Raw genomic sequence first — 17,496 nt, 5'->3', positions numbered from 1 at the left:
CGTCTTTGACAAATAACTACTCCTGGATAGCTTATGAAATAACATACTAAATATAGTGGTAAAGGGCTCTAAAATATAACTACTTTTTTAACCATAAAGATGAATAATTCTTTGTGAATCCAGTGACATATAGTTCTTATGTTTCTTTAAAATTCCCAAGCATTTAGGGAAATTTAAATTCATTTCTTATATAATAGGAGATCAATAAAATATTCTCTAACATTTCTACTTAGACCAGAAATCATGCTAAGCATGAATTGTTAAATTCCTTTTAAATATTATAACCAGTTACATTAAAATGGATCTGGTTTAACAATGATCTATTCTTAGTTTCAACATTTTTTAGGATTTTGCTACAAAGAGAGGAATAAAAAGTGACTCAAAGCAGGATATCCTTATTTGTTGCAGACATTGTGGGATTTGAAATTCAACCTCGCTTTCAGAGAGCTGCGGTGGTGAACCAAAGCAAGTTGGAATGGTTTAATGGATCAGTGAGTGCGTCTAACAGTGCTGTCAAATCGAGGTTCCTTCTGCTCCTCACTGCCTGAGGGGAACTTTCTACAAATTCTCTTTTGATTGGGGCACCACCGAGAGGAAGAAAAATATTACCATTGGCCTTTTACTGCTAGTACCAGTTTGTGTTCTTCAAACTTTATCTTTCTCTGGAGACTTATCCGTTTCTTTACTCCCAACAAGATTTCTCAAATTTCTCTTTAAGTCCCCAAAGAGAAATACTTTTTGAAGCCCCAAAGAAAAGCAACAGAGGCAAAAATTATTCTCCAAATCAGTTTATGTGTTTCATCAAAACCAACTCCTTGAAATACATATAAACATAAAATAGACAAGGGTACATCTATTATGTACATAAAATCTTTCTTATCAATATAAAAGCTTTAGCATTTAATATATTTTTAAGAACGAAAATCTATATTTTCTCATGTCCTGTTCAAATAAATAATCTTACATATTAGCACTGCTCTCCCTGAAATAAACATTTTCAGAGCTTTGGGGTACATCTGATATGTGAATCACAAATTTTTGTCCATCTTTCAGGGTAATGAGGGCCTCTTGTCCCACAGGAAGGCTGAGTGTGACGGTGCTCTCGGTGGCCCTGTCTTCCAACAGTACCTGGATGAGCTGCAAGGGAGAAATGTTTAAAAGGAAAAGATAAAAAAAGAAAGCTGTACTATTCCCTGTTGCGGGGCCCCCCGTATGAATTCTTCTCATTCTTCAGTTCTGAGCTGACATCGCTGGCTCACATTCTCACCGAGACCCTCCCTCCACCATCCATCAAACAAACCAGTAGACAAGAAGGGAAAATCTGTGAAAACAGTCATTGATATTGAGTAGTAATAAATTTGAGAGATTCACAGATTCTGATGTTAGCTCCGGTGCCAGCTCTCAGGTAAGTCATCTGACTTGCCTGAGCAAGTCTTCCTATCAGAGAAACAAGGATAATATGCCATCCTTGCCTTAGCTCCAAGGGTACTTGGGAGACTGGCAAATCCTTGGACATGATTACTTTCAAACTGATAGAGATATATTTTCTTGGTCTGATTTCATCAACCCCCCCCCAACGCCGCCCAAAAAGCTAATATATTTTGACAAAGATGTGCACAAGATAACCTCGAATGCAAGATTAACTGAAGCCCATTTCTCACCCTTTCTCACCAATTTTGATAATAACCATCACCACCCTATGAAAACCCAATGTTTTTCTTCTCTCAAAAAAACTGTCTTCACCTTTATCCTAAAGCTGGAGTCATTTATTTTTTAGTCATTTTGCTATGCTTTAATCCTTGAGTACATGATCTAAAGTGAAAACCGCATAGTATATTTTTTAAAAGAATATTCTTTAATATCAGTATGATTTTTTACTTTATTCCTAAACATGCTTTGGCATCTTACTAGATGCTGGAACGTAGGAGAGCGACAGATGGATGTGGCAATCCAGAATGCTGACCTCAGTTGTTATCGTAGGTGCTGGGCGGCGCTAAATTGTTCGGAGAAGGAGGCTGACACAGATGTGCAGCTGAATGGGGCGTTAACTCGGAGCAGATGAATGCAGATGGGACACAGAAGGGGGGCTGTTTTGTTGATGATGCGTGCAAATGCTGAATAATGAATGCAATGAGAATTAGATGAGCGTCACTTTTCGGTGTTAGATTGTTGAAGCCGTTATAGCTAATTCAGCATGCAGGCACCAACAGAGGCAGGTTTAGCTAATCTCAAATGCATATTACCTTGGATCATCTGAAATTCATCTGCTTGTATTGCTTTATTATGTAGTTCAATTAAGTATTTAATATCTTCTCTATTGTTTCCACCAATTAAACATAGGTCAAGCCCCATTACTATGAACTTCAGAGTTGCGAGAGGCTTGGGTAGAGTTTATGGAAAAGTGCTCAGATTAGGAGGTTTTGTTGGAGAAATAATAACACTGACTGGTGGTTATGGGTACTTACTATGTTGTAAGAATTTTACAATGATTAACTTATTTAAACCTCATAACAGCCCTATGAAATTAGAGGTTATTATTCTCATTTTGTAGATAAGGAAACTGAGGAACAGATAAATTGAGCAACTTGCCCAAGGTTCTCAGCTAATAAGTGGAAGGTGTGGAATTTGAACCCAGGAAGTTATGTACCAGAACTGCTCATTTATTTCCCCAAACCATCAGACTTGAAGATATTTTTAATTTATTCCCAACTCACCACTTTTGGAATTAAAGCACATGGTAGTACCCCCTGGGGAGAGAGGGTGCTAGGAGAGGACAGTCTTGGAAGGAGATCCGTGGAGGTTTGAATCCCTGCTCTGCCAAGTATCAGCAAGGTGACCTGGGGAACATTACTCAACCCCTCATGAGCCTCAGTTATGCTATCTGTGAAATGGGGGCAGTGATACCACCATCTCGTAGGGTTGCTGAAATGGTGCATTTAAATGCCCAGCACAGGGAGCCTGTCAGTGTCTGCTCTCCACCCACTTCCAACTGTGGCTGGAGATAAAAGTTTACTCCCAGTTACCTTGGTGACCAAGGGGCATATCAAACTGTCCACAGTCCTGGCTCTCGCCCCAGCCAGTGAGTAGAGAGATCCGCACACTTGGAGCTGAACGTCCAGCATAAATGCTTGTCCTGTTAGGGCTCCACAGAGGGCTTCAGAGTGTACTCAGGTGAGCTTCCCACTGGACAGCCCTTGCAGGGCCCTGTTGCCACGACAGGGCATATTCTCCAGAGGGTCAGGGAGTAGGGTCAGACATTGTTCTGGGCACAGCCCGGCCAACTTGTCCCTTCTTCAGATCCAACTAGGCCTTCCCTCTGCCATCAGTCCTGAAACACCAGCTCGTGAGCGGTGCCTTAACTGCCCACAGCTGCTGCTCTTCCAAGGCGGCCCAGCTCCCCTCCCTCGCCCCACTGGGGCCCTGATTTGGGGCCAGTATTTCACTATTTCGTGCCTCATTGGTCATGTCTGCTTCACATACGCACTCAACAGAGGAGGTGAGTTTCTTATTTACAGACACATGTCTGAATCTACTGCAGCAAGAGCATCAAAGGCAGCTGGATATATGCATTTACTGTCGCAGGGTAAGAAAACAAAGACCAAATCCAGACAGCGAGTTTGTAAACCTGAGAGATGCATTTCCTTTGCTCCTGCTCATATTCTGTTTGTCTAGCACAGTGTCCCGTCCAAGCAGCGCTCAACAACAGTTTGCACAGGTTCTCTGCACCCTGGAGAACTTGGAATGAGGGTTTGTTCAGGAAGGCAAGAGTCCCTGGAAGGTTCTGGTTATTTTGAGGGCTGTAGGGCATGAACAGTTCAGGCTGTGACTCATTCCCATGGCCACCACCACTACGAACCCAGGGCGAGGGCACTGCCCCTGCTTTTAACCGTCTCCTGCTGGGCACAACTCCTTGTCTCCTCAACAGGGGAACTCGGGGGTGCAAAAGAAATACTATGTTTACATAGTGGCTAAACTTCCAGACGTGTGTATAGAAGTTTTAGAAATTAGTACTAAGAAGATTGTTGTCAAGATTTTTTTTTTTTTGTAGTTTCTCTCTCTTTTTTTTTTTTTGTGAGGAAGATCAGCCCTGAGCTAACATCCATGCCAATCCTCCTCTTTTTGCTGAGGAAGACCGGCTCTGAGCTAACATCCACTGCCAATCCTCCTCCTTTTTTTTCCCTAAAGCCCCAGCAGATAGTTGTATGTCATAGTTGCACATCTTCTAGTTGCTGTATGTGGGACGCGGCCTCAGCATGGCCGGAGAAGCGGTGCGTCGGTGCGCACCCGGGATCCGAACCCGGGCTGCCAGCAGCGGAGCGCGCGCACTTAACCACTAAGCCACGGGGCCGGCCCTCAAGATTGTTTTTAAACCAGCTCACTCCCTCTCCTGCATCACCGAGGAGTTTCAGCTGCTTCCTGCATCAGTCTGAGTCCTCCTCCTGGCATTCAAGGCCCCATCTCTGACCTCTCCAACCTGTGTCCTACTCTTCTCCGGGGGGCATGGACCACCCTCCCCTGATCTAGTGTTGTGGGAGAAGAATGGACTTGAGATCAAGCAGGCCAGGGCTCCACTCTCTGTCCCACTGTTTACTTGCTGTGTGACTTTGTGCAAGTCACGTAGCTTCTCTGAGCCTCAGTTTCCTCATCCATGGCATGAAAACGATAAGAACAGATACTCTGCAGGGTTGTATGGCTTCGAGATAATGTGTATAAAGAGTATATAGCAGGTGTTACATAAACAGCAATTCCGATTTTTATCTTTCAAGATGTACCCCGATTCCACCTTTTAAAAATCCTTTTTGTTCAGACTATTCAACGTTTCCTTTCTTTGGACGCCAGAGGCATTTTCCTTGCATATCACTCAGTTTAGCAGCTCGTGGTGGTCTACTGCTCAGTGAGTCTAACCGTGCCAGGCAAGCTCTGGGGAGGCAAGACCCAGGCCACCCAAATATTCCACACCTCTAATCGTGCCAGGCACATGTCAGCACACCACGAAGCTGAGCTGACCAGGGATCAACAGATAAGCTACTATAATCACTTCTAGAAAAATCACCTAAAGCAAAGATGTATCTAATATCTTGTATCATTGTTCGGACAATGTGACCTTTATGGGTTTCCTAACCATCTGGTGGTTCTCGTTGCCCTTAAAAAGCTGTGTGGAAGTTGGGGCCCCAGCGTCTGTACCTTATTGCCTGTGGCAGTGTCCACCAGGAAGCCCAGGACCCTGAGAACCACACCGCTCACACCCAGGGGACACGGGCTCTGGCTCATGCGTTTCAGCGTCACCCAGTGTGGATCCACACTCGGACTTTCACAGTCCTGTGCTGGTGAAGAATCTGGAGGGTGGACGAGTGCCTCGTCTGGCTGGACAAGAGACTGGTCATCTGGGAGCATTTCCTTGAGGTTTCCCACGTCGTCCTCCTCCTCTATGCATGACTGAAGAATATGGATCACATATTCCAAAAGAAGCAAATGAAACAGATGCCAGGAGCCTACATTTAAATAACAACCAGACACGAATAATTAGATAGATAGACAGATGGACAAATAAACAGATCACTGTGAAACGAACAACTTGTCTGGGGCTTTTAACTCCTGCGTGTGAGAGCCTCACTCCCACAGCTGCTCCTGAGGGGTCCCGGGCAGGGCCCCACCACTGTGTGGCGTTCCAGACCCACAGAACCCAGCAAGGCGGCTTCTGGACCGAAAGCACAGAGAGCAAAATAGCCTGAGCTGGGAAAGGGAACTTGGAGCTCATCTAGCCAGAGACGGGAGAAAGCAAATCCTACAGAAAAATGGGTGCCTCCCAGGGCCGGAAAGGTGCCCCCAGCCTCCCACTGGCAGGCAGGGAGTAAGGGAGAGGGTGGAGGAGATGAGGAGGCCGAGTGTGGAAGGGATCCTGGTGCCCTTCGGTGATGCCGGCAGAATAGCTCCTTTCCCCTGCCGCAGTCTGTATGGCTGCATCTTCCGGTAAGGGAGGTGGGTAAAGGAGGCTGGCTGGTGCTCAGCACTCAAAGGCTTTCTCTCACGTGGGCCTGCAAGGGCTTTCATCAGGGAGACTGTGCAGGGGATACGGGGGGGGGGCATGTGACTCAGCTGAACACTCCAAATCCCAAGGCCTTTGGTCTCCCAGAAAAGAAAAGGATAAATAATGTCAGCTGAGAAGCGGATGGGAGATCTGGCCTATTGCAATTGTTAAAAGATAATTTTATTTTTTTGCTGAGGAAGACTGGCCCTGAGCTAACATCTGTGCCAATCTTCCTCTATTTCGAACGTGGATCGCTGCCACAGCATGGCTGATGAGTGGTGTAGGTTCACGCCTGGGCTCCGAACCCACGAACCCAGGCCACCAAAGTGGAATGTGCCGAACTTAACCACTATGCCCCAGGGCTGGCCCCAAAAGATAGTTTTTTAATGAAGATAAAACCACGACTCTTATACAGATATAAAATGAACACCTGTCAAAGATTTTATGAACTCATTAATAATGAGGGAAGTAGTAAGATGTTGCAACTGGTTCAAAGGAGAATTCAAAGTACTAAACATATATAGACAGTAAAGAATGCTGACATTAATTTACAAATAGATGCAAAAAAGATCTGTCCTCAGGGCAGTAACCAATTGCATCCATCTGACACAACTAGTCTGCATTTCTGTGGAGGAGAATCATTTGCTTTGTCATCAGTTTGATGCAATTTACCAAGTTCTGAATTAACTCAAAGACAATGAAAGGTGGAGATAACTCAGAAGGGTGTGCCAGACATTTTTGCCTATTTCAAAGCCTTTTGTCCATTTTGAGTAATCTTTCCGTCCATTTCAAAGTCTTATACAATGTTCTCTGTTGCTTGATGGATCTACGGTGAGAGACACTGGCCCCGTGGGATGCCATGACCTGGTCTGGAATAAGCCTGACCAACAACTTCTGGCCTATTTAACCTCGCGAAACCATAGTCCAGGTGAAGAGGAAAAACTACTGGTGTTAATATTTTGACTTCATATGGAGGTCCAAAGAAGGCAGAGGCGGAGGGGGTGGGGAGTGGAGGTGGGAAGCAACAGCTGCATGGCTGGATCTCTTTCCCTATGGCACATGAACTCTGCTCTATCACTTTGCTTTGGAAGAGCATTAGCATAAAGCAGAGCCATTTTGGCCTTCATTAAAGGAAGGGCCTCATTATAAATGGGTGTCACCTATCTGGCAGCTTACAGTAGCAACCCTCAAAAGAGCTCCAGAATGTTTGCAAAACTGATCTAGAACAGGGCTTGTCTTCTCTTCCGTCTTCTGCCTCCCTGCTGTGAGGGCATCTGGCAGCCCTCTGGAGCAGGGATTCCTCACACCCGTTAGTGTGTAAGCTCATAGGGGTGGAGACACTGTCCACTGCTGTATGCCCAGTGCCCAGGAAGGCGCCCGGGCCTTTGTAGGGACACACGGTAAGTATCTGTTGAGATGATCCTTTCCATGGGGCTGAGGGCTCAGTGGTGAGCTGCCTTTCCTACCACTCTTCTACACTGCATCTGTGCCACAGGTGTGACAGATGGGACCCTCCTCATAGAGAAAGACCATCTATCCAACCAGAAAGTTTGCAAAATGGATACTAGGTCACTCTTTCCACCATCTGCATACAATGGTGACTTTACCAATTGTTATTCCTGGAAGTTAAACATGGGTGCCCTGAAGAACCCACTTTTTTCTCCATCTCACTTATCTCCCTCAGTGCTTTTCTCAAATTGTCCCAAAGCAAACAATTCAAAAACAAGGGGAGGGCTTCCTACGCAACTGACCGTGACGGAATGGGAAAGCGCAGCACGGTCCATCTGTTTAATCAACTATCACGTTGCCATTAAAAAAAGATGATTATGGTTTTGTATGGTTTCCTGCGTCTATGCTGTATTTTACATAAAAAGGTTAAAAGAAGATGACTGGATTCTTACATGGCAATATGGAAAATACTTACGCTATAATAACATTTTTAAAAGGTAGGATACAAAATGTTTTGTGTTCTCTGACTCACCGAAACTGTCTCTGTGGCAGAGCGTCATGGCTTTGCTCACGGCGGTGAGAAGGAAATTCCATCTTAGCTGGAAGCTGGCGGCCAATTTGATAAACTCCTCTTTGCTCCTGCTTGGCTATTACATTTTTGTGAGAAAAAATGCTGGGTTTATGATAAAATCAAGAAGAACATGTTTTCAAATACACAGGCATGGACATTTTCAAGTGGCCCATGAGAAGAGGAAGAAGAAATGACAGAGGCAGTGGCCCCCCAGCCTATTTCTGGTCTCGCTCCATCTCCTGTGGAGATGATTCCAGGGCAGAACTCTTTGAAGTTGGTGGAGAGAAGGAAGGAGGTGGGAAATTGGCCTACGTTTTTTTTTTAATCCCACACAATTTAAAAAAAGACGTCACTTGTGAAGCGTGACAGAGAAAGACAGCAGGGGCAGCCTTCCTGAAGTCCACCTGGCAGTCACCATTGAGAGGGTCAGTGGCTATTTCACACTTGCCAAGTCTGATATTGTGAAAAAGTGGCACAGCATCCCATAATAATGAAAAGAACTGGCGCTGATTCTGAAAAGCACAAAGCTGGCCACTGTGCCATGTAAATTATCTGAGGACCGGAAGGTCCCACCTGTGTGTCCAGTGGAGCCGAGGTCATCTGAGTGGCACTAAACTGGGTACTAGTGAGATACCTTTACATGCAGACTAAGAAACTATCCATCTAGATCAAAAGTAGCCTTGGGCCACACTTTAAAGGAATTACAAACCAATGGAGCCATATGAATTTCACATGTGTGTGTTGGAACGAATGGCCCTGAAGCCCCTCCTGAGTCTCGTCTTAGGCCAGTGGACCACCCACTGGCTCAACGCCAGTCTCTGAAGAAGAGATGTAGAGACTGGCTAGAAACAAGGAAATGCTCTTTCTTGCCTTCGCTTCTCTGCTCTTCTGCCCCCACCGGAAGCCCCCCACGTACCAAAGGATTGCCCTGGGCTTTGGGTGGACGTGAACTCCCTTCAGTAGCAGCATCCTCCCCCCACGACTTGTGACCTCCTGGGCTGGTGTTTCTGACCACCTGAAATGGGGCTCTTGGGAGGAACCCTGGTGTCCACCGATCACAGGGACACTTTCTCAAAGCATCGGGAGAAGCAGCTCTGGGCAATCAGTGCTCTCTGCACAGACGTTTAGACGTGAACCATAAACATTACTGAGCGTCCCTCCGCTGGCCACCAGTGTGGCACTTCAGCTTCCTACATTTAGAAATTACTCTGGGCCTGAACCACACGAGGACAGGGAGAACAAAACCCAGGACACAGATGAACGCTGCCCTCTGTAAGCGAGCACGCTGCCAGGTGCCAGCCACTGAAGCCATTAGTCATCTCGGACAAGCCCAAGGGTTTACATTTTAACAGTCTGAGTATTTTATTGACAATAGTCTGTTTTTTAATCACCCACGCTGTTTTACAAAAACAAGCCCTTCAAAGGCATACAGTTACAAAAAACATCACTTTTCTAACATGCCTCATTTGTGAAGGCTGAAGACACGATGATGGAAACATGGTCTAAAATGTGGGACAGGCCTGTCGGGCTGCTTTGGGGCAGGACTGGTATTAACAGTCTCGTCTTAGTCAGAGGTCGAGTGAGTATCCACAACAAGGAACGGAAGGTTGAAAGCTCCTATCAGTGACGACCTATCAAATGAATTAATGTTGCCACAGCAATGCAACTCTAGACACGTTACCACTGTTATAAATAAGTTTTGCCAAAGATCGAGGAGGAGGAATAAAAACCACACTGAATCTGAAATGATTATTTTCAAGAAGCAAAGAATGGAAACAGACACCTACAAGGGTTGGAACCAGCTTTCAAGCTCCTTCCTGAGGAGTTTTCTGGTTCACCTCTATGAGGTTTGCGACCCCAATGCCCCCCGCGGTCTTTGTGGGCTCAGTTGTTATTTCTACCCTTTCTCGACTTCAAGGACAGGGTCAGGCGAGGTGGGAAGGAGGAGAGAAAGAAATGTGACTGGAGGCTTAAAGGAGAAGGCCCAAACTTGTGTTCCGGTACCAGGCCCTCCAAGTCTTTGCTCTCTGCTCCAGAGACATCTTTTTCTCTTCCCTAAATAGGTCCTCCATTTTTCTACATGCTCACTCTGCTCATGCCGTTTTCTCTCTGGATGTTGTCTCCCTTTCTTAGTTTATTTTAATCCTATCCACCCTTCCCCTCCCAGTTTAAATCCCACTTCCCTTGTCAAGGCCTTTCCTAACTGCCTCAGCCTTCAAAGGATGATGCCTCAAGGGATGGGAGGCCCCCGGCTGCTTTGTTTGGGTGGAAGTTTTAATACCTAGCCCCCAGCTCCCCACCCACCCGCTGCGGACCCACTGGGGCAAGGGTGCTGTGGCTTTCTCTAACAGCACTCTCAGATCTTGAAGCATGACTGCTGATGCAGAAGATGATGACAATCAAGCTAAAGGAGGCTACTGCAGTAACTTCCAAGTGATATTGACCAGAAAGGCCAAATCCACCCACATCCAAAACCAATTCATTTTTTGATTTTGTGAAATCAAGCCTGACACTTTACTGGGATGTTTCTGCAAAATATCCAGACAAGCACTGTTCCCTCCAAACAGACAAAACTCCCCCTCCTCCTATACACTCTCGCTTGGTGCACGCACACACTCACCCATGCTCACCTGCACACACATGCTCATCCACCCTCACACACACTCACGTGCATATACATGCTCACTTGCACACTCACATTCACCTGAGCACACACATGTTCACCCATGCAGACATGTGCTCACCTGCAAACACACACCTGCATGATGTGCCAGCCTCTGATTCTGCCTCGCTACAGGAGTGAGACGCCACATCCCTGTCATTAACACCCACAACAGCCTTGACACATTTCTGGCCAGAAAAAACTCTCTGTCATTCCTCCAGGTCATGGGCATTCAGTGCTATAATGTAGCTAGAATGATCAACACCCATTTCTTCCCTTTAAAAAAAATCACGGTTTTGTACCTGGAAGACAAATGCTTGGAGATTTGAAGACAGACAATCCATGAATACACTGAGGTCTGTCGACGTCCCCAGTAAAGAAATTAAACTGCTTAAACCTATAAAAAGACAAAGCAAACAAAAAGATTGGGAGCAACATAGCAGAATTTTTCTGTAGGTATCTGTATACCACGTAACCTAGGGGACAACATTTGAACAGTAGTTCAAAGGAATTCCCTGGGGCCTCACACTCATTTTGCACACAAAGGATGCATTCTAAGGCTGGATTTGTCACCATTGTGGTCATCTAGTTCAGAGTCATATGGTCTGGCCTCTTGAGAACCACCTCTGCCACTTGTTGAAATGGAAAGAAATATTTTGAAATAATAACTACACCTTGTAATTATACAGAACCTGGCTTCAGATGAGCTCACCACACGCTGCAGACATGACCTCACCTATCCTTGCCATTTTCATAAAAGGGGTAGTTTATTAGTGTCCTTTAACTGATGGTGGACATCAAAGCCACTGAAGGAGGTTGAGTGCCTTGCCTGAGGTTACAGACTCAGTGAGTACAGACCTGGAGGGTGGAGCCCGCACATGTGTGCCTTCGGAATGTGGGTCCTCCACCTGCACAGGCAGCACTGAGGGGAAAAGAACAGCCTTTGGCCTCCCTCTTTGAGTGCCGCCATGTACCAAGCAGAGTGTAGGAAACCAAGTAGGTTGCCATGGCCCTCACTGAGGCTTGTTCAGGGTTCATCTGGAAGATCTTCCAGGTACCGCTCAAGCACTTGCCTGTCAGGTGTCAGCAGTGGCTATCGGCATGCTGTCTTCCTGCCGGCTCTGTGCGCTCTTGGAAGGACACACAAGGATGCTAACAGGAGCACAGGAGCCCGGCAGGCTGGAGGGCAGCCTGGCAGGCACCTGGGGAGAGGCCTCATGCCCTCCTGGGGCTCCCTGGGCTTGGGGCTGGGGCAAGAGCAGGGTTTGGATAACCATCTGGGATTTCTGGGGTAGCTAGTGCCTGGGAGAGGCAAGAATCTGGCCAGGTGGAGAGCTAACTTAATCCAATTCAGACAGGATAGAAGAGACACCGTTGAATCTGTGCGTGTACAAGATGGATGCAGAAGTTTTTTTCCAAAGGAGACATGCCAGGTTGATCTCCAGAAAGAAGTATTGTCAAACAGCAAACACATTCATCTGTCCATTCATTCACTCAACAGACATGTACTAGCATGACAGCCCAGCGGACACTTGGGTAGGCCCTGGAAGAGTGTTCCCAGAGGCACTCCTCACCCCCTGCAGGAAGAGCTGTGTGACCAGATAAATTATAATATCAAAGAATAAATTACGTTCTACCTCTATTAAGAAATTCATAGATTAGTGATGGCCATGCCAGCCCCAAATCTATCCCCAGCATTCTGACAAAGCAAGCGGCAGAAGGAACATTACATTTCATCTCCGAGTTCCTCTCCAGGTCATCCACGCTACTCAGGTCACTCGGCACGGCTTTCTTAGAAATACCCAGAGCGCCTTGACTGATGATGGCGTGTACATCTGACTTCAGGATGCTGACTCTCTGGTTATTTTCCAAGACCATTCTCATAGTCTAAAGATAATACGGAAGCATGATCCTTAATTAAATCTCGTCATTTTACTTTTGTCTAATCCCCCTTCACCAAATTACCAAGATTTTTTGTTGTTGTCAGAGAGAAGGAAAAGCAGATTTGGGTATTACCCACTAAAACTGAATCCTAAGTGACAATTGAAATGTTAGAATTTCACACATTCTAGAACTGCCTTTCTGAAAATCAGCATTTAGAGTGCTTCTGCTCGTAGGCAGATGAGCACTCAGGGCACTGCGGCTCTTCCTCTCCCTGTTCCTTACTCTCTGCACCCCGTTCAACGAGCCTAAGCTACTTGAGAGAGGAGAACAGTGGGTGATGGAGGGTCTGCAAAGGAAGTGTGGCTCTGGAGAAGCAACAGCGTTGGCCAATTCTGGAGGGTGGCTGCAGGATTCAGAAGATGTCTCTGTCCTTTCCTCTTGGGAGCCTTGGGCAATGAATTTAGCCTCCAGAAGCTGATTTCCTCAGGAGACAATCCACTCCCTTACATTTTTGGAGTCTGTAGGGTGAGCAGTGGTTGTCCTCACACTAGCCCTAGGAGTGGGCACTGTGGCCACCTCCATTTTCCAGAGGAGGAACCTGAGGGCACTTGGGCAGTAAGTTAACTTTCCCAAGTGATAGTAAGTGTGAAGATACGGTTTGGAGCAGGGGCTGCTCTGGAACCCGAGCTTGCCACGTGAGCTGGGTTGGGATGCAGGTCCTGCTGCGGGGCCATTGCCAGCTGACCCAGCCAGGAATGGGAGAGCGCTGGGGAACTGGAGGGGCCGTGAGCACATAAGTGGGAAACAACCTCAGGAGCTCCGAGTCTAGGGAGAGCTCTGTGCTGGGAGGGTGGAGATGGTGAAACGGAAGCCTGGCTGAGCGCCCCCTGAGCTGGGACTGACTTGGAGCAGAGTGCCGTCCCAAGCTCTGTCCTGATCTGGTGCCCACAGGATTTCAGAACAGATTCCTGGGTGGCCCACGTGCCAGCATTATAGAACCTTTTGTTCAGCCCTTCTCTACCTTCCTCTAAGCCTGAAACTATGTAATCACTCCAGGAGTGAAAGGTCGGAACTGAGGACCTGGCAGCCCCGACACACCGAGTCCCCAGGACCACGCACAGGGTGAAGGGTTTGTCTGTCTGTCCTAGGCTCTGCTACGATGCCCCTTCACCTCTGACTGGCTGGCCCAGGTGGGCAACTCATGGGGCCTCCCTCCGGAACTTTAGCAGCCGACCTGCTTCTGTTCTGCACCAGCAGAGCTGTGGTGACTGGAGCCTTTCTGAGGAGGAAGGAAGAGGTGGGCTTCTAGCTGAGAGCCTCAGGCCCACCAGGCCTTCCGGGCCAGTGGCCAGCAAGGTCAGCCTGTCTGCCCTCTGCCCTCTAGGGGGATGGAAACAGCCTCCCTGCGAAGGGAGCCGCCAACTGCTCTGGGGATGCTTGCAGCCGTCACGTTTCACTTGAGGAACTGCTTTGTTCCCTCCTCTCTGGTCGGCTGGAACCTACCTTTGCCATGTTGGAAAGGTAAGTCTTTCTTCTTAGTCTTTTGACAAACACGGTAACTTCTGTTAAGAGCAATACACACGGCCATTATTGGTACTATAACTTCGAGATCTTATGTGCGACAGCAGGGAGGAGGAGGTGCATACAGGAGGCGCTCATGTCTGCCTAGGAAGGCACAGCTTCAACCCTGCCCCACAGTGAGGCCTCCAGGCATCCTGGTCTTCCCACTGCCCGCTGGCCCTTTCCCCAGTGGCTAGGAGATTCTGGGGCCACTTGACTAAATACCCCACAGCCAGAAAAATCACGTAATCGCAGCATCTGACATGCCCGCTCAAAGGAGTTTAGGGGTTTTGCCCAGGAACCTTGAGTCCCCCCAACATTCTCAACTGTACAGTGCTCTGCTTGGAAAACGATCGAAAGAAAAGAAAGGATGAAAAAAGAAAGCCTGAAGGGGGAGGTGCTCTCCTCTCGTGTGTATTCATTGGTGCATTTGACAAATATTCACAGGACACACTCGTGCAGCATTTACTCCATCAGTGTAGGCTGGGTGTTTGCTGAGTTGTGGATAGAGGAGGTCAACCTCTACCCCTGAGGGACTCACCCTCGCAGGATGGGTCACCGATATGCAAACGACTTTTCAACAACAGGTAAGTGCTCCCTGGCAATGTGAGAGCACAGGAAAGAAGAAAGTGAGGGATTCAGCGTAGGGAGAGGGCTGCCTGGAAGAAGGTGACGGCTTCCCTTAGAAGGTGACATTCAATCTGGGCTTTAACGCATAAGTAGGAGTTAGCCCGGGGAATGGGGGATGGGGGAGGCAGTCTAGGCACGGAAAGCAGCAGGAATAAGGGCCTTTTGGGGGGACCACCAGTCTTGTGTTGCTGGGGAGGCCAGTGGGGGTCCCTCGGGGGATGGAGCCAGGGATGGGGCCAGAGGCCAAGCAGTAAACAACTTTGTGGAGGGAATGAAGGAGAGGAACCCTGGGCATCGAGGTAGTGGAAGATTGTTAACTGATCCAATCACTGTTTTAGAGTGACCACTGGGTGTGGAGGGGAGTGTGACTGAGGAGGTGAGGCTGGAGGCAGGATGATCAACTAGGAAGCCACTGAAGTGGCCTAGAGGAGAGACAGAGAGAGACGGAGGGCTTGAATTAGGGCGGCTGTGAAAGTGGCCACAGGAACTGGAGTGGGGCTGCTTCCGCCCTTTCCTGGACCTCCTTCACAGCAAGCCCCAGACCTCGCTTTCTCTCTGCAGCACCCCCTCCCTGCTGCCTTCTCGGCTGGCTTTCACACATGGGCCCAGCCTGGCCAAGTGAAAATTTCCAAGAGGGTCAAACTGGGATCACATTCCCAGCGCGAGGCCACAGAGGGCACAAAGGGGCGGAAGGCTGTTGCCCTAGGCAGCCCTGCTTGAGTGAGCAAGGAGCCCAAGATGGCGGGCTGCCCTCAGGGGGCTGGTTTCAGAAGGCGTGCACTGGCACCGGCTGGAGGCACGGGCTAGCTCTCTTCCTTTATGACAGTCAGCGGCACCTTTTCTATATCTCCAACCCCTTGGACCTGTCCAAAGTCCACGTCATTACTCATAAGGAGGGATCAGTAAAAGGCTGTGGATGGATCAGCACAAGAATCCATCATCGCCACTAAAGAAAAAGCCAGAAGATCTGAACAGGCCAGGCCTGTGCTCTGTAGTTTAGTGGTGAGGGGAAAAAGAGGTGCACACCAGCTGAGACGCCCTGCCCCAGTCTGTAAGTTAGAGACTTCGTCTACTCTCCCAGAATTTCTTTCTTTCTTTCACTGAAACCTACCTTTGAGTTTGGAGATCTGTAAGAGGGCTGGAAAACCTTCCAGAGCACTGAGGATCCACAGCCTAAATTTCTTACTAAATAACCGGACAGATTTCAGGTACTGAATAGAAACATCTTCCAAAAAGTCATGAAGGAGAAGGTCTTCAATTCCCTACAACAAAAGTGTCAAGACACTGTGACCGCTGGCCAGTGCAGGCGTCCTCTAGTTACCAATGGCCAAAGGTCACAGGTGCCACAAACTCAGAGAGAGGGAGTCCGAGGGGCAGCCACCACGCAGCCCTCGCCACTGCTCCCTGTGCAGGACATCAGGCTGGTGCGGCCCGTATTTGAATTTTTTCAGATTTAAAAATATCGATAACTGATTCAAAATTTGCAAAAACACTATACTGTGTTTTCTGGCCAAAAAAAATTTAAGGGCTGAACCCAGCCTCCAGTTTTCAACCTTTGTATTAAAAACTTAGAAGCACTACATCGTTTCCTAAAAATAATAAAATAAAAGGTAAAAGGTCATGACTAACTTAAAGAGAACACATTTTCACCACAGAAACTGTAGTGAAAATATAACTGACCCCCAAACTACAATAATCACTCTAGAGATAGAGCTTAAAAAAAACCCCAAAACAAAAAAACTCTGGCAGTTTTGTATATTCCAAAGCAATTATCCCAATTGCTCATTTAAAAGAGCCTTCTTTTGTTGAAATTACCAGAGAAAGAACTTTACTCAGTTCAGGGTTCACTGGCCACTAGACCCACAGGTCACCACGTGTGTTGGCTTTTTCTTTACTTGAGGAAACTCAGACTCTCACTGAATGCAAAAAGAAAAGCTGAGTTTTAGGGAAAGATCAAAAGGCTTGTGGTCCAGAGGGGACTGCAGAGAGGCTCGAATGCTGTGGCTCAAACCCCAGCATTCGGTATCAATTTCTGGAAAGGATGCAAACCAGCAACTCAAACGAATGTCTTCCTACCTTGTACAGCTGTAGGTCATAGCATTTAAAGAGCTGGCACATGTCAGGCAATGACATCAGCGTGACCGTGTCTTGCTGCAGAGATTTCCAGAAGGAGGTAAGCAAATCCTCCACCTGATGTAAGGGATAGAACGTATCTCTGAAAACTCATTTTGTGCCTGGTGAGACTAGGCCCCCATACAGACTTAATCAGCCCCAAATGATAACGGGGTGAATGTCATTCCAATTAATGTAAAGCTTTGCCTGTCAGCTTTTCCAAGCTGTATTTTAGAAGTATTCTTTCCAGCAACGCATCAGAGAGCGTCGGATGGGATAAACATGGAACGTAATTTTCATGAGGAAGTTTTCTGGAAGGAAGGCGATCTCTGACCACAAGGGGGCTCCTGTTGATTATAATAGGGTAAGGATCAGGCCACAGGGGCACAGACCATAGTTTCAAATAAGTGTTCATTGACCGATTGACCTCCTCAATTATTTTTCAGCTCAGAAAGAGGTGTAACAGTATGTAATCAAGGAGGCTTCCTCCTTGACATCAAGTTAGAATTCACCTAAGGACTGTGTAAGCAGAAGGGGACTGTGATTCTACAGAGGAGCCTTTAGAGATTTTGCAGACAACTTTTATAAGTGAACAAAATG

The 17,496-nt window shown here is 47.3% G+C and overlaps 1 protein-coding gene across 1 annotated transcript in view; it reads right to left on the bottom strand.

Moving 5' to 3' along the window:
• Positions 1–960: 960 nt before the first annotated feature.
• The window catches only part of RFX8 (regulatory factor X8), a 56,352-nt gene continuing 39,816 nt past the window's right edge, over positions 961–17,496 (bottom strand). The window contains exons 8-15 of the mRNA XM_058534660.1: positions 16,861–16,974; positions 15,896–16,046; positions 14,098–14,156; positions 12,441–12,597; positions 11,013–11,107; positions 8,010–8,124; positions 5,185–5,492; positions 961–1,137 (exon numbers count right to left, since the gene is read on the bottom strand). Coding sequence (XP_058390643.1) covers positions 961–1,137; positions 5,185–5,492; positions 8,010–8,124; positions 11,013–11,107; positions 12,441–12,597; positions 14,098–14,156; positions 15,896–16,046; positions 16,861–16,974 — 1,176 coding nt within the window. The remainder of the gene's footprint in view (positions 1,138–5,184; positions 5,493–8,009; positions 8,125–11,012; positions 11,108–12,440; positions 12,598–14,097; positions 14,157–15,895; positions 16,047–16,860; positions 16,975–17,496) is intronic.

Source organism: Diceros bicornis, chromosome 40 (assembly GCF_020826845.1).
Source record: "Diceros bicornis minor isolate mBicDic1 chromosome 40, mDicBic1.mat.cur, whole genome shotgun sequence".
Classification (NCBI taxonomy): domain Eukaryota; kingdom Metazoa; phylum Chordata; class Mammalia; order Perissodactyla; family Rhinocerotidae; genus Diceros; species Diceros bicornis.
This window is presented reverse-complemented; position numbering and strand designations above follow the sequence as displayed.